The sequence below is a fragment of the Saimiri boliviensis genome, chromosome 9 (assembly GCF_048565385.1).
Source record: "Saimiri boliviensis isolate mSaiBol1 chromosome 9, mSaiBol1.pri, whole genome shotgun sequence".
NCBI lineage: Eukaryota > Metazoa > Chordata > Mammalia > Primates > Cebidae > Saimiri > Saimiri boliviensis.
Window position 1 is genome coordinate 64096210 of NC_133457.1, and position 24921 is coordinate 64121130.

Sequence of the window (24921 nt, forward strand, 5' to 3'; positions counted from 1 at the left end):
GAACAAAAGGTAGGCATTCGTCCAGAAACAATGTAATGGAAAGAATATTCAGCAGTGGACATTAAGATAAAATTTCTAAGTGGGTTAACCTTCTTGCAAGTTAGGTTATTGCTTTGAGATATAGGAATGTCTACACTCCTTCATGTCTCTCTTTGGTATATCAAGCATTTGAAGGTGAAGCATTTTATTGGAGGGAGGTATAGACAAGAAGATGAAATGATCAAAGCTCACCCAATTTTTCTACAGGAAAATGTAGGAAAAAGAAACAGACAGAAAAACAGAGCTACAAGATGTGTGTCTTGATTATCCTGCTCTGGGTATGGAGAGAGGGGTTGGGATCCAGTAAATTGAGGGAAACATGGAAAGCAAAGAGGGTATTCTTGCTTTATTTCCATATTTTTCTGGAAGGAAATTACTAATGGAAAGGCCTGAGATACATATTTGGTAGGCAGGCTGACATAAGAGATTAGAGTAACATAACTGAACAGAGAGAGGTCTCTTAAACCTCTCAGTTCTCGTGTGGCTTGGACACGGAATTGATAGCCTCGGACCTGTCGTGTTGGGCCTTGTAGCAAGGGATGGGACTCCCAGGGACCATGTGGAGGATATGGCAGAGAACCAGTAAGGCCCATCTCCAGGAGGAGATGTTGGGGAGAATGCCCACTGTTTCACCAACCACAACTTTAATATTTAAGGCCAGCAGGGTGCTTGGTGACTACATAGACAAGAGTCATGAAGCTAGAAGCAAGCATACAACAACCAGTACATATCAGGAGTGGCATCAGAACAGGCACCCTTCCACACACTTCCACCCACCAATCCCTCACTCTGGGAGCATTTGCAGGCCACACACCCTGTCTACTGCACATCTGTGAAAGCTTTCCTCCCCACTCCCCATCTCCACCTCAGGGCAGATGAATGTCATAGGCAAACTACAGTGAAGGTCATGTACTCAAAAAGACAAAATAAATGAGTACATTGGTATTTTTTAATAGTTCCTTTGTTATAAATTGTAATTATCAAATTATGTTGTGTATATAATTATAAAATCACATTGTATATATAAACATTACTGTGCAAACTACAATTGTTATAAACAGTTAAGTATCTACTATTGGCTTCCCCTTTCCAGAAAGTTGATTTTATTAACACACCCAGAAGTAAGCAAACTCAGATTTGTTGCTATGTATCATCTGCATATTAACTTATAATGACAATCTATGAATTTATAATGAGAACTGGAACGGCCATAAAGATTAGTTCTCATCCCTCAGTGCTGCTGTAACACTACTCAAACCACCTCCACTGTTACTACAGGTAGAGCATCCCTAATCTGAAAATCCAAAGTCTCAAATGCTCCAAAATCTGAAGCTTTTTGAGTGCTGACATAACACGCAAAGGTCATGCTCAAAGGAAACGTTCACGCTGGCATTTTGGATTTTCAGATCAGGGATGCTCAACTGTAAGTATTATGCAAACATTCCCAAATCTTACAAAATCCAAAATCCGAAACACTTCTAGTCACAATCATTTCAGATAAGGGATACTCAGTCTGTACCAGCTCAAAGGTACTGAATACTGTTTATGTGTTAGGCATCAACTCTGCAGACTCCCAGATAGATCAAGACACACACATGTGCTATAATAGAAAACAGTAATTTTTGCCATTGACTCAATTCTTGAGTCAACCATCTACTCACTCTATGGCTTTGGGCAACTATTTCTTTTTATCCCTCAACTTTCCAAGCTGGAAAATAGAAACGAGGCTAGATTACTCAGTACATGTCCAACTTTGAGAATCCATGATTACATTTTCTTTAACTAAAATTCCACAGTTGGCCATCACTGAAGAGTCTGGAGCCATGGGAGGGTCTCCCTTGCAAATCTAGTGCAGTCTTAAGGTTTCCCACAGTCTAAGACAGTTACCCTTTGAATTTGGTTTCTGCCTCTCCACCCATTTGGAGAAGAGGTAAGAGGAAAACCAAAGCATCCTGTGATTCTGCCACTTCTAGCTCCACCTCCTACATGAGTGGGTTTTCCTTGGCCACCATGGTGAAAGAGGACTGGACTTTAGAGAATACTGGGGTGTCAGATACTCATTAGAGGATGCATAAGAACCCTTCATATCAGGCAGTGGTATTTCATAGTGTTTTGTTACAAAGAAAACAAGGCAGGGAAACCTGGCTGCTAGAACTATGATGCCAGAAGTTCTGGACCACCCATGTAGTCATTATATCTCTGACTTGACCCTAACACTCCAGAACATGGTAGAACACAGACTCACACCTCTGGAATCAACAGCTGCATGTATAATGTCCATCCAGCCCTTAAATGTTGCCTGCAACAAAAGGAGAAAAACATGAATAATACAAGTGTAGACTTGCCAGCGATAGATACATGGCATGGAAAAGCAGGTGAAGCCCAGTGGGCTGAATATATGATACCCCAACCTTCTAGGACAGAATGCTCAAAAAAAAGAGCAGTAGAAGGGAATTCAAGGATATGTGTCTTGGATTTCTTCTTCTTCTTCATTTGTACAAGATACAAAATTTAAAAACAAGAAGTTTCCACCTTAAAAGTTACCAGAGAAGCTGAGTCTGTGGCCCAACTGCTGCGAAAAGCCTGGCCAAGGGTTCTTTTCTGATGCCGTATCTATTTGCACTGCCTGTTCAAGACCTGGCATCTGTGGTTTAAACAAGGAACTGTTCAAAGTGTCATGACCTGTACCTGAGGCTCCACTCCTCTCTGCCTGGAGCTGTGGAGAGCCAGCAAGGTGCCATACAGGACAAAGTGGGATGTACAGGTCCTTAAAGGGGCATCACTAGGAAGCTGAGGCTCAGTAGTCAATGAAGTTGCAGACGCTCAGGAGAGGACAATTCCAGAAGGCACTGGCTTCCATATGAGGAATGAGGATGTGCTTCTATTATCACAATGGAGTCACTGCATTTTTATTAGCTGAGAAACAATGAATGATTCTCTGAAGTTTTTTGTCCTCAGAGTGAAAAACATACTGACTGTACTTACCACTTGCAGCAGAGCGAGGTAAGCATTTCCCACATCATCGAAATTGACTTTCTGGTTGAGCCAAGAGAAATTGCCACTTTCGCATTGATTTTTATTCGTTACTATGGTATAATTTATAACTGAGTCTGTTCCATTAATGCATCTCCAAAATTTTCCAGAAAAGAAGTATACTCCCAGGATACAAAATATGAGCCAGAAAATGAGGCAGACAAGCAAAACATTCAGAATGGCAGGTATGGCACCTATGAGAGCATTGACCACCACCTTATGGAAACAGAAGCAAAGAAAATTGTAACAGATGGGTAGGATGCATCTGGCTTGACTTCTTGGGATGGACCTGCCTGATGAGCAGGGCTGAATCTCTTGGAGCCCTGTCCTTAATCTCCATATACCTGCACCCCACCCCCATGACCAGCCCTGCACTCAGCTCCCTATATAATGGGTCCTCTTTGTTGCCACTGAGGACACCTTGAGAAGTGCCCAGTGATGACAGTGTTAGAGACTTTAGAACACTACCCCAGCGCTCTGAAGGGGAGTCAGAGTTCACCTTGGCTGTGACAGAAGCTTTTAGGGTCGAATGTGTATCTTAGGCTTTTCTCTACCTCTCAAATTCTAAGCATTGGGCAGGCTGGAAAGTAACCCAGGAAAAGGTCAGCAATTTAAAGAAATCCCAGCTCAAAAAAAGCAGCTGATCTCTCCATCTTTCCCTGTTAACTGAACTTCCACCCATCCTTCTGCAGAATGTACCTTCATTCCTTCAAACTGGGACAGCGCGCGAAGAGGCCTCAGTGCTCGCAGCGTCCGGAAGGACTTCAATTCCTTTAAGTCAATGAGGCTGGTCACAGAGACCTGACGGGTAGAGAAGTCCCCGTAATGCACCTGACTTGGTGTCCAACTGGAAAGCCCATTCTTCTCCTTACCTGCCAAAGCTACAGTCCACAAAGGTGGGAACAATGCACTCACATTATTTGTTTAATGAAAGACAAAGAACATCTGAGAAATTGTTGTGAATTAGAGGAAACCAAAGAGATATAGCAATATTACATAATGTGGGGTCCTGAGTTGGATCCTGGATTGCAGTGGGGGCAGGAGGTGGATTCGTAGAGGGAATTAACCGTAAAGAATCTTGTTATGGTGGTCAGTTGAAATTTGTTATGGTAGTCAGTCAGTTGCCATAACAAGGCTCTTTACGGTGAATCAGAAAAATTTAAAAATGGATGTGAATTTTAATTAGATCGATGTTAAGCTAGTACAATCACTATGGGAAACAATGTGGAGTTCCTTAAAGAACTAAAAGTAAATCTGCCATCTGATCCAGCAATCCTACTACTGTGTATCTACCCAGAAGAAAATATAAAAAAGACACTTGCACATGCATGTTTACAGCAGCACAATTCACAACTGCAAAAATATGCATTCAGCCCAAATGCCCATCAATCAACTAGTGGAAAGAAAATATGGTGTGTGTATGTATGTATGTGTGTGTGTGTCTGTGTGTATTTATATATATATATATACACATATATATACACACACACCATATATATATATATTTTTCTTGATGGTATATATTTATATATATATATATAAATATATATACATATATACACACATATATACACACACACACACACACACACACATATATACACACATATACATATATATATCAAGGAATTCTACTCAATCATTAAAAGGACTAAAATAATGGCATTTGCAGCAACCTGGATGAAATTGGAGACTATTATTCTAAGTGAAGAACTCAGAAATGGAAAACCAAACATTGTATGTTCTCACTCATAAGAAGGATCTAAGTTATAAGGACACAAAAGGATAAGAATAATACAATGGATTTTGGGAACTCAGGTGAAAGAACGGTGTGAGGGATAAAAGATTACTTTGGGTACAGTGTACACTTCTCAGGCAATGGGGCATCAAAATCCCAGAAATCACCAATAAATAAATTATTCATGTAACGAAACACCAACTATTCCCCAAAAATCTATTGAAATATAATAAACCACAAATAAATCCACCCATCTTGACCTGGTACCCTTTTTTGACAGTGTGGCTTTGGACTACTGTTTTGATGTTTTTAATGGGTATCACTAGATTTCTAGTGAAACTGTTACTAGTTTTCTATTTTGTATTCAGTCTATTTGGGCAATTTATAGTTCACATCTTCATTTTTACCCATAAAAAAATTGTTGTTAAATGAGAGGAAATTTTTCCTTAAGGTTACACAAAAAGAGAGTAGACTAAGCTTTAGGACCCAGGCTCCTAAGGGTAGGGCTCATAACCAGTAAACCACAGGTCCCTATAATAGAGATAACAATCATCTGTTCATACAGTTTATAGGGTTTTTTTAACCATAATCTATTAAGATAATGGATACAGAGTTATTTGCACTCTAGAAATTAATAGGACTGACAAACATGCAGATGGTTTTATTCCCCTCTTTGAATCCTGTCGGAGTTTCTATGGCATTGATAACCTTTAGAATATGCCTGAACCACAGTGAGCTTCTGTTTCCTTGCCTCTGAGCTTCTGGTTTTCTTGTTTGCAATGTGGTAGATGTCATGTAATACTGATTAACTCAGAATGTTGATGTGCACATTAAATAAACACATGATCTATTTGTGCTAACCAACAACATTATAGCTCTCCAGTGGGGTTCGCTGACCACATAGTTTATGCTTATGCTTTTTTCTTATCTATTTCCTTGCACAGCAGGGACGAAGTTTAACTAATTATATCTTGATGGAAAGAAGGTAATGTTAAAGTCAAGGGCCTTGGAGTGAGACTTACTAGGTTCTACCACGTTTAATTGTGTAAAGGCATTACATAATCACATGTATACTGAAAGTATGTCCATCTACTATGTATCAATAAAAATAAAATTAATCTAAAAAAAGGATGTAATATTAAATCAAGAGCTTCTTTGGAGTGAGGTTTACTAGGTTTGTGTCTCAACTCCACCACTTCTAGCTGTGCAATCCTGAACATGTTTCTTAGCCTCTCTATGACTTACTTTCTTCCTCTGAATATACAAAAATAGTAGTACCTGCCACAAAGATAACTAAAAGATAACTAGGCTGTGATAACTAAAAGAGCAAAGGCATTTGGAGCATATGGAAGAATACTTGGTACAGAGAAAGCACTCAATAAATGTGATCCACTAATACTATTATTAGCTTTTGTGTCACACAGATATACATGTGAATCTCAATTTCACCACTTACCAGCTCTATGACATGAAACAAATTGCTAATCCTCTGAGCTTCAGGTTTCCTTGTACACAGTGTGGGAGGTGTCATATAATGCTGCTTAACTCGGAACCCTGTCATGCATATTAAATGAGAGACTGTATGCGAACAATCCTCTTATGTTGCTTGACAATTAAGATGAATATTAGCCTAGTCTAGTGGCTGCTCACCAGCTTTGAGAAGTCTTGAAAAGAAAAAGAAAATTGGAAGAAGAAAAAAAAATCAAGGATACCGAAAGTTACTTTAGGTGTATATCATACATGAACAGTGCTTATGGAGAGAAGTGAATGAATCCCATCGTGGGAAAGGTTGGAGTGGTGAGCAGATAAAGTGCAGTGTGTGAGGAGTGGGACCTAGGAAAGGCTAAACTGCTGACAGACAAATGACAACTACTTATAAGTATTGTGAAGAGGCAATGATAACAAGAAACAATGTTTTGGACAGACATCCGTATGAGACACAAAGGAAAAGCCGCGCCATAGGATCCCTACATCAACCACTACCCCAGTCCGTGTGGGACACAGAGATAGTAAACTTACAATCACAATGATGAAGTCAAGGCAGCACCAGGCACTGGTGAAATACTTTCCAAATCCGAAGGCTACCCATTTTAGTACCATCTCCAGGATAAAAATATGTGTAAAAATCAAGTCAGTACAATTTAGTAATTTTTGGATTTTTGGTCGTCGCTCAAGGTGAACATCTTCAAATATCTGAAATGAAAAGGAATAGCCATAGGCCAGGTTGAACATTTGCAAAGAACTTTTGGGTAACTTTACTTTTTGTTTTCCTTCCTTATGTGAATAAAAACTGGTGTCTCTCTTGGTAAAATGAGGTTTTGCTCAAAAGATATTAAAACTAGACTTTTCCAATGGAATCTATTCCTTGAGTAAGTAAAAATAGAAGGAAAGTCCTCTTTCTTCTGTTGTCACAGTAGTTTCTCAGCTTTTTCTTACTGGCCCCAGTAAATTAAAACATCTTCCTAATGCATCAGCACTTTGTTTCCTGGACTTCTTCATCCTTTCAACTCCTGCCAAATATCCTGTCAACATTTCCAGGACTACCCAGTGTCATAGAGCATTTCTCATCCTTCCAATTACCTCGGTGGATTAATTCAGTGTCTCTTTATTGCTTATAACATTAAGTCCAAGTGCCTTAGCCCACCCTCTAAATCCTGCCAACCCTGAGGCCCCTCCCCCTACAAACAGCCTTATCCATTTACCGTAGCATTCCCTAAAATCGTGTCATTTTGTATGTGTGCCATGACACATAAAATTTGGAACACTCTAGGCTAAAGCTCCCAGTGTAAATTACTTTGAATGCTAACCATTGTTACGTGTGATTATGAAAAAGAGATCCTGGCTTTCAGAGAGATCCTTTTAAACGCTACCTTCAAACACTTCCCTCACTCAAAGTGTATGTGATTCTACAGGGTTTGTATAACTAGGGTATAAGCTGTCCTTTTGGCCTTTACAGAGTTTCTGAGAATGAAAGAAAGGAAGAAGTCCTGGTACTAAAGCTGTCCACGAAATTTGGGCCAACATTGAAGGCAGGAAGGGAATCATCCTCGCTGTGGGTAAGCTCACAGCCCCATAGCCCTCGGGTAAAAAGGAATGCAAAAGAGTAAAACAGTCTCACTTCCAACTGCCAAGCGGGTTTTTGACTGGAGAAGGCCCTCTATCTCATCCTCTGCTCTTTCACCTGCTCTTCAGCTTTAAGATTTCAGTGCAGCTGATATTTTCTATAGGAGACTGTCCTGTTCCAGAAGGATTGGGTTAGGTTCCCATCCTACATGCTTTCATGCCACCCACTGCTTCCCTGAGTAGGTCACTTAATTGTCCTATCTATCTTGGTCTATACTTTCTGGTCTCTTTCCTACTAGATTTCAGCTATCTTTCCTACTAGACTTCAAGCTCCTGGAGGTCAGTGACATATCTGTTTGTTTGCCTCTTGAGGATAGACAAATCTGAATGGTACTGGGTGCTCATTTCCTCCCTTATTTGGGAAGCTTAACAGTAAGCTGGCTCAGCAGATCTGAGTCAGCTCCATGGATGAGCAGGCTTATACCTGCAACTGAGTTTCAGAGGCTTCCATATTATATCTAGGCCATTTTCTGACCTAGGAATCTCTTATTATTACATAGTTGCCTACGCTGGAGTGTCTCAAACTCTAATGAACCCCCAATCACCTAGGGAACTTGTTACAATGCACTGCTTGTTACAATGTACTACTCTGCATTTCTAACAAGCTGCCAGGTGATGCTGCTGCTGCTGATAGAAGCATATAGTGGCAAAGGACTTGATGTCTCTTGCGTTCATTCATTCTCTACAAATATGCACCGAGAAACAGGGGCTGGGTCCTTCTCCTGGCACCCTCTGCATTGTGTATTCAGCCTTGCTCTGCCCAGCCTACACCTGCCTTTCTGAAGGCAGGTGAGAACTGGGGTTGTTTGCCCTCTTCTACATTTCTGATCATAAACTTTCTTTTTATGGCACCGTGGGGCATTTTTGCTGTGGCCTTTTGACAACATTGCTGCTTTCCCACTGCCTGTTATAAGAATCATTTGTGGAAGAAATACAAGAAACTCTACCACTTGAGTAGACAGCCAGTGAAAACGTAGTCACCAGAAAGTGTACAGGTAACCCTAGACCAAAGATTAATGATAAAAATTGATCAAGGGAATTCTCTGGGATGCTTTTAGAGTAATCTGCTGTTCTGGTTGAAGAATAATTGACATTGTAGTAAGCAGACAAATGATGTATGTTGATTGTGGTCCCGGTGGGCTCTGTTATACATTCATCTCTTTTCACCTAGAGATCACACAGGTCTAAAACACTAACCAGAAGCTATGGGGTGTAGGGGTGAGACATTTCCTTGTCTTTTCCACTTGCTAGTGACTCTTTGTGAAATGTTCTGTCACTATTAGTAGGGGAGATTCCTGGGTTTAGTAATATGGAATCAAACTCCCGTAACAAACTTAGAAATGTTTGTTATGTCAAACTGTAAGAGAGTTTGGTTCCATATTATCTAGCTCCATATTACTGTATGGTCTTTTTAAAGGAAGATACGTGACAGAAAAAGCAGAAAATAGAAAAGGAGAGGGAGAAATATGCAGGTGATAAGAGAAAAGACACTATCCCCTTAGCAGGGAGGGAAGGGAGACAGGAAGGACCAGAAGGTATGGAAAGAGAGCATAAAGGAGTTGATGGCTCCATGGCTATGGAAGCTGATGGGTTCAGAGTTATTTCAAACCTCATGGGACTCATACCACACTTTGATCATGATTATAAAGCAGTATCTTCTTATCCTTTCTTTCAAGGGATCAAGAATAATGGAAAATACCAAGGCAACTTATTATACCCAAATCTGGTCCTTGTAACTCCCTCCCATAATATTTTACCTTTTAGAAAACAGCACTATGGTTTATCGTAACAGGGGGAGTTGAAGGATTGCTGTCTAGAGGAGGAACTGTGTAGGATACAGTGAAAATGTCTAGAAATCCTCCAAAAATGAGAGATAGATGATCAAGGACAAAACTCCAGTGGCCACTTTAAAGTGCTGGTTTGAGTTACTCTTTCACACAGATAAAGCATCTTTGCTTGGAGATATCCCAGTTGAGCCTGACTTCAGAAGTTGTGCAAAACCCTGCCCACTGTGGGAACCAGCAGCACCAGAGACCAGTTCTGCCTGGTCTCCCACATTCAGAGCCCCACAAGAAGTCAAGTCAGAGTACAGCTTCCCCAACTGCCCTGATGCCCAATGTCTTCCCAAGACCATGATGATTTACCAGCGCCCCACTGCTCAGCAGAATCACAAAGATAATAAAGCTCTCAAACCAGCTGTGTTTCACTATTTGGTAGCAGGTTTTCCGCAGGTTCCACCAAATGACCCAGGGAGACTTTCTCTTGTCTATGCGACAGCATGGAAGGCAGCAACTAAGGCCTGAAAGGAATTAACAGTAGCACTGTCATTAGTGTCTGTAATAAACTGCATTAAAAAGCAACTCTTCACCCCTCCCTGTGTTCACATCCCTTGCCATGTGACCTACAGTTGCTCCCATTAAAGAAGTGGAGCGTCTTTTCCTAACCTCTTAAATCTGGCTCAGCCATGTGACTTGCTTTGGCCAATAGAGTGGAACGGAAGTCACACTGTGCCAGTTCTGAGCCCAGGCCTGGAAAAGCTTTGCATGTTTTCCATTCGCTCTCTTGTGCCATCTCCATAAAAATAAAGCATATTCAGGTTACCCCACTGGGTCTGGAAGGAGGATGATAGAATGTGGAGCACAGCCATGATGCCCAATCAAGCCCAGGCTAGATAACACTTGCATGAAGGAAGCCAGCCAAGATCAGCTGAATCCTGCAGGCACATGTTTATCATTGTATGCCACTGAGGTTTTGTGGCTTTTATGCCACATTTGTTGTTGTTGTTGTTGTTGTTGTTGTAAACAGATCATGTCTGCTGGACTCCAGGAAATGAGGTAGGATGGTCACAGGCTTTGTGAACCACTCAGGCCATACATGAAAGAATGTGATCAAATGTCAAGATGTTTACCAAGAGCTGAGCATTTGTTCTCAACACACACAAGCCTTCAGCATAGACCACATCACCCTTTCCACCTTTTCTCTTCCTCCCCTTGTACAGATTCTGCAGATCCTTACTTCATGATGATTATAACATTCTGCTCCTTTCCTTATCTTCTTAAGCCTCTATGAGCTGTCTTCACTCTGCCTCTTTTCTTCCTCTAAGAACATCAGTAGGTTCACCTTCTTAAAAGACTACCTTTTTCTCCTGGATTTTATCCAACCCCTCCCTTCTTTGATAAAACCACTTTTCTTTTTCATCTCCACTGCTGGCATCCTATGCACATCTCAAGGGCCAGTGCAAACATAAATCAGGAGAACTGTAATCTACTGGAAATCCCTAATCCATCTCCTGTCCAGCTCTGGAGCTGTTAAACAACCTGGAGTGTGAGTTTGAAACACATTATTTGTGTTCTTCTGGACCCAATTTAGTCCTAAACTTACAGATAATTTTTTAGATTAATTCATCAATATATTGTCACTTATTTATTTATCAACAAGTGATCAGCACTTGTTGATCAGCTTTTACTCTTTACTGGGTCAGCTTTTACTCTTATACTAGAGATACAAGGCTGATGAAGTCACTGCTTTTGTTTTTAAGGACCTCACGGGGGAAACCAGTGCAAATAAGTTCGCTACAATGAGTGAAAGAAATAGTAAAGACCCATAGGAAAAAGCTGCTACAACCACTCAAGGAATTAGGAAAGACTGCATTTATTGATTGCTTATTTTTGTTCCAGATGCTCTTCTAAGTGACTTATATTCACTCATTTAATGCTCATAACAACTCTTTGCTTTGGGTACAATTATTGCCCTCATTTTAGAAATAAAACACGAGAGGTTAAATAAGTTGAACAAGTCACACAGTTCGTAAGTAGAGAGGCCAGAATTTGAGCTCAGGCAGTCTGGCTTCTAAGCTAAAGATCTTGACTACAATATCCAAGATCTTTCCTCGGTCTATGACCTCAAATACAACCTGACATTGAATGCCCTGGGAACCATAGAAAGTGGCAGATATATTGACGCAGTGGGCTTTCTAAGAAAGTTTTCTAGACTGTTTACCTGGCATGTTGGGCCATGTGAGAGAAGCCTACTTAAAGCAAGAATTTCCTGAAATCCCCTCTGCCAAGACCTGACAATCACCCCAAAAATCAGTGGGTACCTCTCATTGTTTTTGTCTCCAATAGAAGTAGAATCATGATATCTGCTAAAATCACAAAGCTTCAAAGAAGAACAGAAATCCCACCCAAAGATTCTATGAACTGGATGCAGAAATACTGCCACTTACCTTTGGGCAAACATCTCTCTGGTTCCTTTTTGGGAACCATCTCAGGTAACCTTCCAAAGGCATCCTGAAGATCAATGGTGCTACATTCTGACAGCATACTGGTAGCATCAGACTTCTGCACATCAGAACAAAAGGAAGGGGTACCATTTACTAAGACCTCCTCTCACCATGGTAGTGCTGAGTTTCTCATTGTCTGATTTATATATCTCTATTATATATATATAATATATAATATAATATATATTATATATACTTATATATGTAATATATATTTTAATATATATTATATGTATATTTTATATAATATATATTTTAAATTATACTTTAAGTTCTAAGGTACATGTACAGAGTGTGCAGGTTTGTTGACACAGGTATACAGGTGCATCATTGTCTGATTTTTTTTTTTGGAGACGGAGTTTCGCTCTTGTTACCCAGGCTGGAGTGCAATGGCGCGATCTCGGCTCACCGCAACCTCCGCCTCCTGGGTTCAGGCAATTCTCCTGCCTCAGCCTCCTGAGTAGCTGGGATTACAGGCAAGCACCACCATGCCCAGCTAATTTTTTGTATTTTTAGTAGAGACGGGGTTTCACCATGTTGACCAGGATGGTCTCGATCTCTCGACCTTGTGATCCACCCGCCTCGGCCTCCCAAAGTGCTGGGATTACAGGCTTGAGCCACCGCGCCTGGCTCATTGTCTGATTTTTTAAGGATGAAATAAACTAGGCAAAGGTTTCTAGGATGAGAGGTGTCAAGTGGACCTCTCCTGCTGGGTCCTTTTCTAAGTGCTATGACCAGCCTGACTTTACAAGAGAACTCTCTAGCTCATCTCTGTGGCTGAGGAATAGCAAGGCATGTGAATACAGTACCTCCACTTTTTCTCCCTACAGATCATAACCCTGATAGACTGCCTAACTCCAATTAGGTGATGAGAAGAAGGCTACTTTACTGAGACTATAATTTTCTGCTGTCTCAGCTCCTGGAATAATAGGACTAGACCAGTGGTTCTGATTTCTTTGGCCCTCCAGGAGATACTTTGGCAATGTCTAGAGGCATTTTTCATTATCACAATGGGAGGATGCTATTGGCATCGAATGCGTAGAGGCCAAGCATATGGATAAATATAAATCACAGAGAAGCTCACCACAACAAATAATTGTCCTGCTTCAAATGTTAATAGCAGTAAAGTTGAGAAACCTGGCCTAGACTTTTACTCAAGACTCGATTCTTGCAATTTTCTCTGCATTAATTGTGCCATTTTTCCATAATGCCCACCCTGGAGAAGGTGTGTGGATGAGCCACAAGTTCCTCTGACATCCTAGGAAAATTACCTTTCGGGGATTCTGTGCGGTCAGATGAGGCTCATCTTCAGAGAACATGTCAATTTCCACACTTCGAACTCTCTGGCTGATGGGCTTCTTTGTCTCCTGATGGAGTTCACAGGCCTAACACAGAAAGCCCAGAATAGAATTAATATTCCTCCTGGACATGTCACTTAAGATGAAAGAAGTATGAATGCTATTTGGTTTTCTGTTTGTCATGAGAATAAGCCTTTGACATTATAACTCTTTTTTCTCTTTAAAAACTGTTCCTGGCTGGGTGTCGTGGCTCACACCTGTAATCCCAGCACTTTAGGAGGCTGAAGTGGGTGGATCACCTGAGGTCGGGAGTTCAAGACCAGCCTGACCAACATGGGGAAACCCTGGCTCCACTAAAAATACAAAATTAGCTAGGCGTGGTGTCACATGCCTGTAGTCCCAGCTACTCAGGAGCCTGAGGTAGGAGAATCACTTGAACCTGGGAGGCAGAGGTTGTGGTGAGCAGAGATTGCGCCATTGCACTCCAGCCTGGGCAACAAGAGTGAAACTCCATCAAAGAAAAAAAACAAAAAAACCCCTGCTCCTGGAAGAACTCAACGTAATATAATTCTCGGACAACTACTAGAGGAAACAGATTTTGAACTTGTTGCAAAGATACATAATCAAAACAGTATGGCTCTGGTACAAAACTAAGCAAGTAATTCAGAAATAAAACTTATATGGGGATTTAATGTGTTTTAAATGTGCCCTTTCAATCCAATGGCTAAATAATAAATTACTTAATAAATTGTACACAATGCCATAATATAGCAAAAATAAAATATATCGTATTCTGATGTAAAAATAAATGACTGAAAATTTGAAAAATAACTTGTTATCATGTGGGGTACAGAGTTTCCTTAGCAAAATAGGAAACTAAAAGGTATAAAGAGAAATATGAAAATATATCACTACATAAAACTGAAAAATAAATTGTCTGATAACCCGCAGGGATATTTAAGAAAGATGTGTAAAGTCATCCGAGCATGTAACCCAGCAGCTTTGCAGCTGAGCCTCAAACTGTGTTTTAAACTCTTTTTCTTCTTTTCCTCTTCCTCTTTCCCCTCCAAGTTTCAAGATATAACTTTGAGACAAACTGCATGTGTGTTACCTCTCATCTTGAAATACAACCTCGGAATGTTCTATGAACCTCCACTTCCTTTCCTTTCCTATGCTGCACTCCCATGCCTTATGCACATTTATTTACCCAAACACTTTTTAAGCACACACCATGTTCTTTTATCTGGTCATATATTTTCTTAGAAGCTTCATGAGTCAGATCCCGATAGGGACCAGGTACCTCTGGAATTCTCTCTCCAACAAAAGATTATTTCAAGAACAGAACTTACTCCTGACCACAAGATTGACTGCAACTAATTTATAACTTGGCAGGATCCATTATGGCACCAGCCCCTTCACCAAATGGGGCAATAATTCAAGCAGAGCAAGTCACACCTCCTGGTACCTCCTAGCTCCTCTCGCCTATTTTGCATCTCAAACCCTTTCTTTAAAAACCCCCACATTCCTTCCACAAATTGAAGAGTAGAATGGCTCTCTGCTCTTCCCCTTGCCAGCACAGACAATCATAGAATATTGCTCTTTCTTATCATAATTTGTCATTATTTTGAATTATTTTTCATAAGCAGCTACCAGCCAGAGCCTTTGGCTGGTTATAGCCACATCTTGGGTGAAGGTTTTATCCTAACATCTAGGTGAAGACTCCTGCAATTTTGACATTATAAGGTCAGAGTTCAGGAACATTCCTCCACACATGTAATAGCACATATAAAAATACAGACACATAAAAATATAGCCACAAATATACCTCACAAACATATAAATACAAAAGGGGGTAATCTGTCTATGGACTGAACACAGAAAAGAAATATAAAGTAGTAAGAATTTAAATAAGATAGCATGTAATGTTGTCTAAAAGTACGCTATATGAAGAAGGGAACCAGAGCTAGATTAAAGGCTTGAAACTGTGGACTGAGGTAAAGTTCTTGCACTTCAGAGAGAAAGTGGAAAAAAAAAAACAAAACAAAAAAAAAAAAAAAAAAAACGTTGTAGTAAATGCTTGTAATTACAATTGTCCAAAGCTGCATACTTAGGGAGACAGGAAGAAGTACAACCTCAGAAATAGGTCCTGGGCAAAGGTACCCACTCATTCAGTGACTCGAGCTGTAATATGACTTGTATCACTATTGGATAAGAATCCAAAGTTGGCAATATAAGACATGGTTCTGAAATGGATGTCACAGAAGGGTTTATTAGAGACGATCATAGAACTTAGTCTGCAAAAAGGGTGGCAGATCCTCCCACTGAAGGTGAGCTTTCAAGCTAACATTCCAAAATACATGAGGAAACAAACAAAATCAGTAGACTTCCTAAAATTCACGACTAGAAGATGAAAGCAACATAATCATCTGAAAATGTCTTTAAATTAACACACTTAGAATTTAATGAAGAAGTCACAGAGTTTCACTTCCTGGATGATAGCATGAGAATCTCTGTGGACCTTCTCTCCTGGGAAATAAGTGGTAAAAACTGTTTTAAAAATACTTTAAAGTTTCTGGAAATTATTCTGAGAGTGTACAGCCAATGAAGAAACATTTGCTAAAGCAAATCTACTAAAATTCATAAGAATGATAGAAATTGATGACATTTAAGCCATAATCTGAACTTCCCCCTTCCCTGACCCTTCCAGCCAAGTTTTTTGGAGGCTCCACTCTAGACAGAGGTGGCCAAGAAGATAGGGCTCCCTTTATCCTAGCTCCCAGTTAAGGGATATGGTGATAGGTGCACCAAAATCTCACAAATCACTGCTAAAGAACTTATCCATGTAACCAAAAAGCACTTATTCCCCAAAAACTATTGAAATTTTAAATTTTTTAAATGAAATTGACAAAAGACATTGAGCCTTTTGAATGGAAAGGCACATCAATGATCTCTGCATAAAAGGAAAATCTTTTTAAATGCTTACATTTTAAAAAATACAGCCTACATGTTAAATTACCTATTGTAGGCCAGTTGAGGTGACTCATGCCTGTAATCCCAGCACTTTGGGAGGCTGAGGTGGGCAGATCACCTGAAGTCAGGAGTTCAAGACCAGTCTGACCAACATGGTGAAACGCCATCTCTACTAAAAATTCAAAATTAGCTAGGTGTGGTGGTACATGCCTGTAATCCCAGCTACTCAGAAGGCTGAGGCAGGAGAATTGCTTGAACCCAGGAGGTGGAGGTTGCAATGAGACAAGATTTCGCCATTGCACTCTAGTCTGGGTGACAAGAGTGAAACGCCGCCAAAAAAAAAAAAAAAAAAAAAGCCTATTGCACATGTATTTTATCTCAGTGCAAGACCTGGCATATGGTGGTCATTCAAGGCACTTGAAATAAAAAAAATGCTGTTTAGTATCATTAAAATGATAATCCCATTTTTCAGTACATAAATGATGACAACACCAAGAAATGTCTACCAATAAAAATGTGTGTTATTGAAAAAGAACAAGAGATGCAAGCCACCAACATTTCTTATCTCTTCCAACTCTGAGTTAAGGCCTCTAAATTTCTGGTGAGTGTGGCCAAAAAGTTGGCTTCCTTTTTCTATCTAGCCCTTCACTTATAGGGCAGAGACTTTATCCCAGAAGTGCAGCCCAAGAACTCTAGAACCACTCTCATTCCAGCTTACTTGTATGGCAAAATTTTGTTCTGGAGGTGGGGAGGATTAGGAAAGAAGGAAGCTGAGAAGTTGAGAGGCTACTGCCCCTGCCCAAGTGCCTGGAATTGTGTGTAAGAGATTTTGCCCAGAGTGGGAGGCAATTCACAAGAAAAAAAAAGCTCTGAAGCTTCCTATAGAACTGACTTTATTTGAAACAAAGTAGTGTGGGGAAGTAAAAGTCTAAGAGTGCTCTTGAAAACAATGGATAGTTTGAGGGTAAGCAATTAAGAAGAGACTGGTAGCTCTCCTTCATTAAAGGCAACAAACTAAAACATAGGTCAGCAAGTTCACCACAAAGAAGTATGGGAAGAGACAGCTAAGTAGAGTCCCCCTGGGGTCAAAACAAATCTCAAAGACTGCACTTAAAAGCTATCACTTTCTGAATTTAATTGAATCAGATAGTTGAGCGATTTATGCCCCATGGCATTGTCAAGGAAAATAGAGCAATTATCTAGCAATTAGTTGAGCCTAAAATCTAAGTGTGGCAGACAGCTTAACAGAGAGATCACAGAAGAAGAGTCAAAGATTGTCTTGCTGAAACAGCAGTCATCCTAGACTGACTGTGTGCACATCCATGGATCTACTCTCCTAGGAGTGACACCAAAGGTTTCACATTGTGTGTGAATGGAGGGGGATGGGTTGGAGAGGGAGCAGATTCACTAAAATAGTCTAGCTGGATTACCATTTAATAAAGAGGCCCCAGAGAGGAGAAATGGGAATCAGTTACGGTTTTCACAATATGCTACTTAAAATGTCCAATTTTTAACAAACATTATGAAATATGAAAAAAAAAACACACACACACACGCACAAGAAAACTTCCCCTCCCCACCATATGATCCATACAGGGGAAAAAAGTCAGTAACAAAAACTGCACATGAAAGGGTCAAGATGTAAGAGTTCATGGACAAAGAATGCAAAGAAGCCGTTATAAATATATTTAAAGAATTAAATATACAGTGCTTAAGGAAATAAAATATATTATCATGACAATGTATAATCAAATACAAAATATCAATATAAATTATATTTTAAAGAGAACCAAGTAGAATCTTTGGAGTTGAAAAGTATCATAACTGAAATGAGAAAGTTACCAGAGGGACCAACAGTACATTTGAAGAAAGAACTAGTGAACTTAAGATGAATCAATGGAGACTGTGCAATCTAAAGAGGACACACACACACACACACACACACACACACACACACACAGAAGAAAGAAAATAGAGCCTCAGAGAAAGCACCGTTAAGCTCACAAACCAGAAAGGAAAGAGAGAAAGGAGCAGAAAAAATACTTAAATAAGTAATGGCTGGACACTCCTCAAAACGGATTGAAAACATTAATCTACACATCTTAGTCCATTTTATGCTGCTATAATAGAATTCCTGAAGTAATTCATAAAGAACAGAGGTGTATTTCCTATAGTTCTAGAGGCTGAGAAGACCAAGATCAAAAGGGTAGCATCTTGTGAGGGACTTCATGCTGCAACATAACATGGCAGAAGGCATCACACGGCAAGACAGAGAAAGGAGGGAAGGGGGCCAAACTCATTCTTTTTATGAGGAACCCACTCCCACAGTAACTAAACCACTCCCACAACAGCATTAATCCATTCATGAGGCCAGAGCTCTCATAATCTAACCTGTCAACACTGCTACTTTGGGAATTAATTCTCTAGCATGTGAACTTTAGAGGACACATTCAGACCCTAGCACTCCACATCTAAGAAGCTCAATGAAACCCCAAGTAGAAAAACACAGAGTTCCACACCTGGATACATTATAGTAAAAGTGCTGGCAGACAAAGAAAAGGTAAAATCTTCAAAGTAGCATGAGAAAAGTGATTCATCATGTACAAGATGACACTGATAAAATTAACACTGATTTTGCATTAGCAATAATGGAGGCCAAAAGGCAGTGATATGATATATTCAAAATGCTGAAAGAAAAAACAACAGTGAACCAAGATTTTTATATCAAGTGAGGCTATCTTTCAAAAATCAAAATGAAATAAATACATTTCCAGATAAACACAGAGAATTCTTTGGTAGTTGGCCTACCTTATAAGGAATACTAAAAGAGATACTCCAGACTGAAAAAAAGTGACCCTAAGTGGTAATATAACACGCTCCCAACACAACACACACACACACACACACACACACAGTCACACACACACCAAGGTATGGTAAAAAGATATGTATTTCTTTTCCTTTCTTCTTTTAGCTGATTTCAAAAGCAATTGTGTAAAACAATATGTTTAAAATTGTGTTGCTGGGTATGAAACATACAGAAATAAAATATATTTGCTAATATGAGCCCAAAGGATATGGGTGAGAGCAAAGTTGCATTGGAGTAAGGAAATCACAACTGCAGGTAACTCACGTTCACAGGAACAAATGAAGAGAGCCAAAAGTAACTGCAAAGTTCTTTGAACTGACTGCACAATGGACTACACCACAGTTAAGCTGTGGTGACACCTGTGACCCTCACATACACCTCCAGATAGCCTTCTGGAGCCAGAAAGTCTGAGATAACAAGAAAACTGAAAAAGGAGAAGAGTAGCTAGCTCCTGCAGTGCCTGATTAACTGACCTTATGACAGTCTACGATTGTTCTGCCTCAACTGATAAGTCAACCTTGTGACACTGGACCCTGTGGCCTGATTAACTGACCTTGCAACATTCTACCACTGTTCCTGCCTCAACTGGTAGGTTAACCTTGTGACACTGGACCCTGTGACACCCCCCAACCCCCGACTTGCAAAAAACCACCCTATAAACCACCAAGGCACATGTATACCTGTGCAACAAACCTGCATGTTCTACACATGTACCCCAAAACTGAAAGTATAATAAAAAAATTTTTTTAAACCACCCTAAACTGTAACTTTCCATTACTTACCCTCAACCTATAAAACCAGCTCCTATCCACACCCGCTGCTGACTCTGTTTTCAGACTCAGCCCACTCACACCTGGTGAATAAACAGCCTTGTTGCTCACACAAAACCTGTTTAGGTGGTCTTCTCATTCAGAGCACACTTAACAGTAGCTAAAAAGATTATTAAAATAAATCTTATATACTCTTTTCTGAGCTTCTTTAGTAGACATTTAACTATATTAATTAATAATAAAAATATATTGTTTGAATTTTAATATATATGGATAAGATATGTATAATTAAAAACAGTACAAAAAGAAGAGAGGGGAAATAGAGCTATATATGAGTAATATTTCTATAGCTTACTGGAATTAACATAAATCTGAGATGGATTGTGATGAATTAGATATATATGTCAAATTTTACAGCACCCAAATAAAGAAATAATTCAAAAAGATGGTAAAAAAAAGTACTAAAGATATTAAAATGTTTTACTAGAAAATATTCACTTAATATAAATGAAGCAATATAGAAATAATAAAGAAAAAATAGAAGACAAATAGAAAACAAAGAGGAAAATATGAGAAGTACATCAACTATATTAATAATAGCATTAAATATGAATGGGGTAAACAGCCCAATCAGAAGGCAGGGATTCCCAGAATAGATAAGAAAGCAAGAGTCAATTATACACTGAGGAGGACGGTGTGAATTTTAGATTCAAAGATATAAATAGATTGAAAGTAAAAGGATGGAATAAGACATGTTACACAAACAACAACCATTTAAAAAGCTGGGATGACTCTTTTAACATCAGACAAGCTAGACTCCAAAACAAAAAACTTGCTAGAGATAAAGAGGGACATTTTATAATAATAAAAAGGTCAAAATATTGGGAAGATATAGCATTTATAAACATATATACAACTAACAGAGGAGCCTCAAAATACATGAAGCAAAATGTGACATAAATGTTGGGAGAAACAGACAATTCAACAATAAACATTGGAGACTTCAATACCCCATTTTCAGAAATGAATGAATAACAACTGAATAGAAGATCAACAGGGAAATGGAATATTTGAACAAAACTACAAACCAGTTAAACCTAGCAGACATCTACAGAACACTTGATTCCAAATGGCAGAATACACATTCTTCTCAGGTATACATGAAACATCTCCAGGAGGACAGACAATACACTAGTCTATAAAACAAGCCTCAAAAATTTAAAAGGACTGAAATTATACAAAGTATGCTCTCTGATCACAATGGAGTGAAATTAGAAATTAAAAACAAACAGAAATTTGAGAAATTTATAAGTATTAAACAACAATTTTAAATAAGCAGTGGGTCAAAGAGAAAATCATAAGAAGAATTAGAAAATAAGCTAAAATAAAAATATAATTCAATGTATAGAAAATAAAAACAAAATGCATTTGATACTCCCCTCTGCACTCTGTGACACCTCCTATCTGTGCCACACCTGTAGGACCACAATAAGGAACCTGTCCCAAGATGTGCACGTGGGTATCGAAGGGCAGCCACATTTTACACCTTTATTATCCTTAAATAGTGCCCAGAACAGGGCAGGCAAGCAGTGCCTTGTGGCAGCTCCAGCTTTTTATGGCCTCTAAGCCTATGTGTGAACCTTCGTACCTGCTGTTCAGCCTCAGGTTGTGTGATAGGCTGTGCATTATCTCCACCAGCAAATTCAACATCATCTTCCTCCTCTGCAAGTGGAGCCAACCAAGTCCGATCGTGCCCAATGCCCAAGGTCTTTGGTACAGAGGCTAGAATACCAAGCTCCTCCTGGGTCTCTGAGCCCCTTTTCATCTCTGTGACCAGGGGAATGATGTCTTTGCTTTGTGCAGCGCAGCCTCCTGTCACCTCTTTTTGCTTTGGTGACTTTTGCTTCCGGCACCACTTATGGAAGAAATGCTCAAGAGTGTGTATCACAAAACAAAAAGCCCAGTGGAATCGATCCAGTGCTAACTGGACTTTAGTTTTCCTGGCCTCTCCTTCTAAGTTTCCATTTCTTTCCTCATTGCTAAAGGAATTGAGCAGTAAGGCAATGAAGAGGTTGAGCACCTGAGAATGGGGTGGGTAACAAGAAGAATAGACAGTTTAGCAAAGGGAAGGATACAGCGGGTTTCCAGAACAACTTTTCCCCAAGACTAAAAACAGAATCAAGTGAGAGTTTTATGTCCCGCTGTCTCCTAAGAAAGTTCAAATATACAATAAATAAAAGAACAGAAGACTAAAAAACAAATAGAAGCAGGAAGACAGAATAAAAAATGAAATTAAAGGGTGCAATAGCCAGGTCCAGTTTCCCCACATACAGACAACATGGATGAGGGGACCCTGGCCAGGGAAAAGCAGAAGGGGATAGCCATGTGGCAAAATTAAGAATGTACATTTCTTGGGGAACAGCTGGACAGTGAGCTTTAATTTTTGCTGGAATTTCCCACAAGGATATTAATCTGATATTCAAGACTAATGTGCAGTCTTTCCTTGTTTGCATATTTGTGAGATGATGTACATTGCAGTCTCTTGAGGTCCTGTTGCCCTAACCTCAGTAACGTACTGGGGCCAATCAAGGGGGTTGGACCAAATCTGCAACTCTTCTGTTGAAACACGTACCACTTCAAAATCAGGTATTCCCAGTATCTTCCTACCTGGGTTCTTTGCTCACAATTACACACCCTCTTATTCACCCTCTTTGCCTCCTCAGATTCCTTTGTTTGTGGCTCTCTTTAGCTCAACAACAGACAGCCTTTGGGGAGAAGTGCCTGGTGGGTGTGAATGGGTCTAGTCATAGTTCCTCAGTTTCACTGTGAGAGCTCCCATCTCTGGATCTTTGCATGTCTAAGTCCTCCTTACCTTATAAGTGGTCTTCTCAAGTTCTGTAATCTTCCACAACTCCTTTCTCGGTGCTCTCCTCCCACTCACATTGGTGAGGCCCTGTTCTGAGCTTTTGTATGTTTCACTTACTATCTATGTACACCATTTATTAGGTACTTAGGATAAAGCTATCAAGTGTAGAGAGTTAATTATATTGCACCATAGCACCAACTTGATCCAGTAGATTTTGTGTAGTACAGGTATGAAGTGCACTTAATTAGCCTCCCCATAAATATCTATGCTTCCAGCTACAAGTAACAGACTTAAGCCAGCTTACACAACAAAAATCTGTAGCATAACAAGAAGTTTAAAAATAGAACAGGGGACCAATTATAACAAAAATACAGGTGTGTTCTCTCTTTTCACTCTACCTGCGTCAGTGTTGGCTTTGTTTTAGCCTGGTTCTTCTCATGGTTGCATAATGTTTGGTCTGGCTAGGCACTAACACCTCACAGAAGTTAAGGCAACAGGACCTAAAGAAACTGCACAAAGTATACCATCTCTCAATCTGTGCAAACAGGAGAGGGTTGCACAGTAGTCCTAGATGTCAGATCCATATTTTTGTGGGCAATTCCACCAAAGTTCCAACCTCATGATCTGGCTTTCCAGGGGTCATAGTCATAAAAAAGCCCAGAGGAAGTAAAAGGATTTTAAAAAAAACCCCACATATTTTTTAAGAACAAAAGATTTGGCTGGGCACAGTGGCTCAGGCCTGTAATCCCCACACTTTGGGAGGCCAAAGTGGGTGGATCACAAGGTCAAGAGATCGAGACCATCCTGGCCAACATGGTGAAACCCCATCTCTACTAAAAAATACAAAAATTAACTGGGTGTGATGGTGTGCGCCTGTAGTCCCAGCTACTAGGGAGGCTGAGGCAGGAGAATTGCTTGAACCCAGGAGGCGGAGATTGCAGTGAGCTGAGATTGTGCCACTGTACTCCAGCCTGGTGCCTGGCAACAGAGCAAGACTCTGACTCAAAAAAAAAAAAAAAAAAAATTAAGGACAAAAGATTGTTCTCAAGTTTCTCCAATTGACATCTCTTTACATCTTATTGACCAAATTAAGTCCCAAACTCCTATTTCAGCCAATCACGGGGGAAGAGAATACAATTGTCTTAGAATAATCTTCTGGAATGAAATAAATGTTGGGAAATCAGTCAAATGAGTAATATGTGTCAAAGAGGTTTTTGTCATGCTTATCTTACTTTTTTCAAACAAGATTTGAATGAATATTTCAAATATTTATTTGGCATTATATTTAGAATATTAATTTTTACTAGTAAAGTTTTACAAAAGAAGTAATGCATTTGACAGGCATGTAGGGATTTTTCTTTTTTGAAAAAAATCTAAGAAACATACCACAAGTTTTCCTACCACCGTGATCAATATGAAGACAATAACACACAGTGGCGTGTTCGCCTCTTGCATACATTCCCACATGTTTTCGATCCATTCCCCACAGAGGATGCGGAATACCACTAGGAAGGAGTGCCAGAAATCCCCCATGTGCCAGTGCCGTAAACATGAGACTGTCGGGTCTGTCGGGTCACATAATTTTGCACTCTTTTGGGAGTTGAAGCTAGAACCAAAAAGCTGCATGCCAGCTACTGAGAAAATAAAGATCACTATGGCAAGGACCACAGTCAGGCTTCCAAGGGCTCCAACAGAGTTGCCGATTATCTTAATTAGTGTGTTCAGAGTTGGCCAGGATTTGGCTAACTTGAAGACCCTGAGCTGTAAAAACAGACAACAAACAAAAGTGGAAGAAAAGCCGGTTAAGGACAAACTCCGCCTGCTCATCTATAGAGCAAATGACCTATACCCAAACTACAGCACTGATGACATCCAAAACTCTTTTCAAAGCTAAATCCATCCTCAACATAGTCACCAACTCTCTGTCATAATC

General features: G+C 39.8%; 1 protein-coding gene across 4 annotated transcripts in view; it reads right to left on the reverse strand.

Annotated features, from left to right (window-relative positions):
- SCN11A (sodium voltage-gated channel alpha subunit 11) overlaps positions 1-24921 on the reverse strand; it is a 178316-nt gene that overhangs the window by 24718 nt on the left and 128677 nt on the right. For all 4 annotated transcript variants that reach the window (XM_074406054.1, XM_074406053.1, XM_074406052.1 and 1 more), the window contains 9 exons: positions 24375-24749; positions 21771-22202; positions 13487-13600; positions 12159-12273; positions 10078-10232; positions 6830-7003; positions 3772-3873; positions 3025-3288; positions 2285-2338 (listed from right to left, as the gene is read on the reverse strand). In XM_074406054.1, coding sequence (XP_074262155.1) covers positions 2285-2338; positions 3025-3288; positions 3772-3873; positions 6830-7003; positions 10078-10232; positions 12159-12273; positions 13487-13600; positions 21771-22202; positions 24375-24749 — 1785 coding nt within the window. The remainder of the gene's footprint in view (positions 1-2284; positions 2339-3024; positions 3289-3771; positions 3874-6829; positions 7004-10077; positions 10233-12158; positions 12274-13486; positions 13601-21770; positions 22203-24374; positions 24750-24921) is intronic.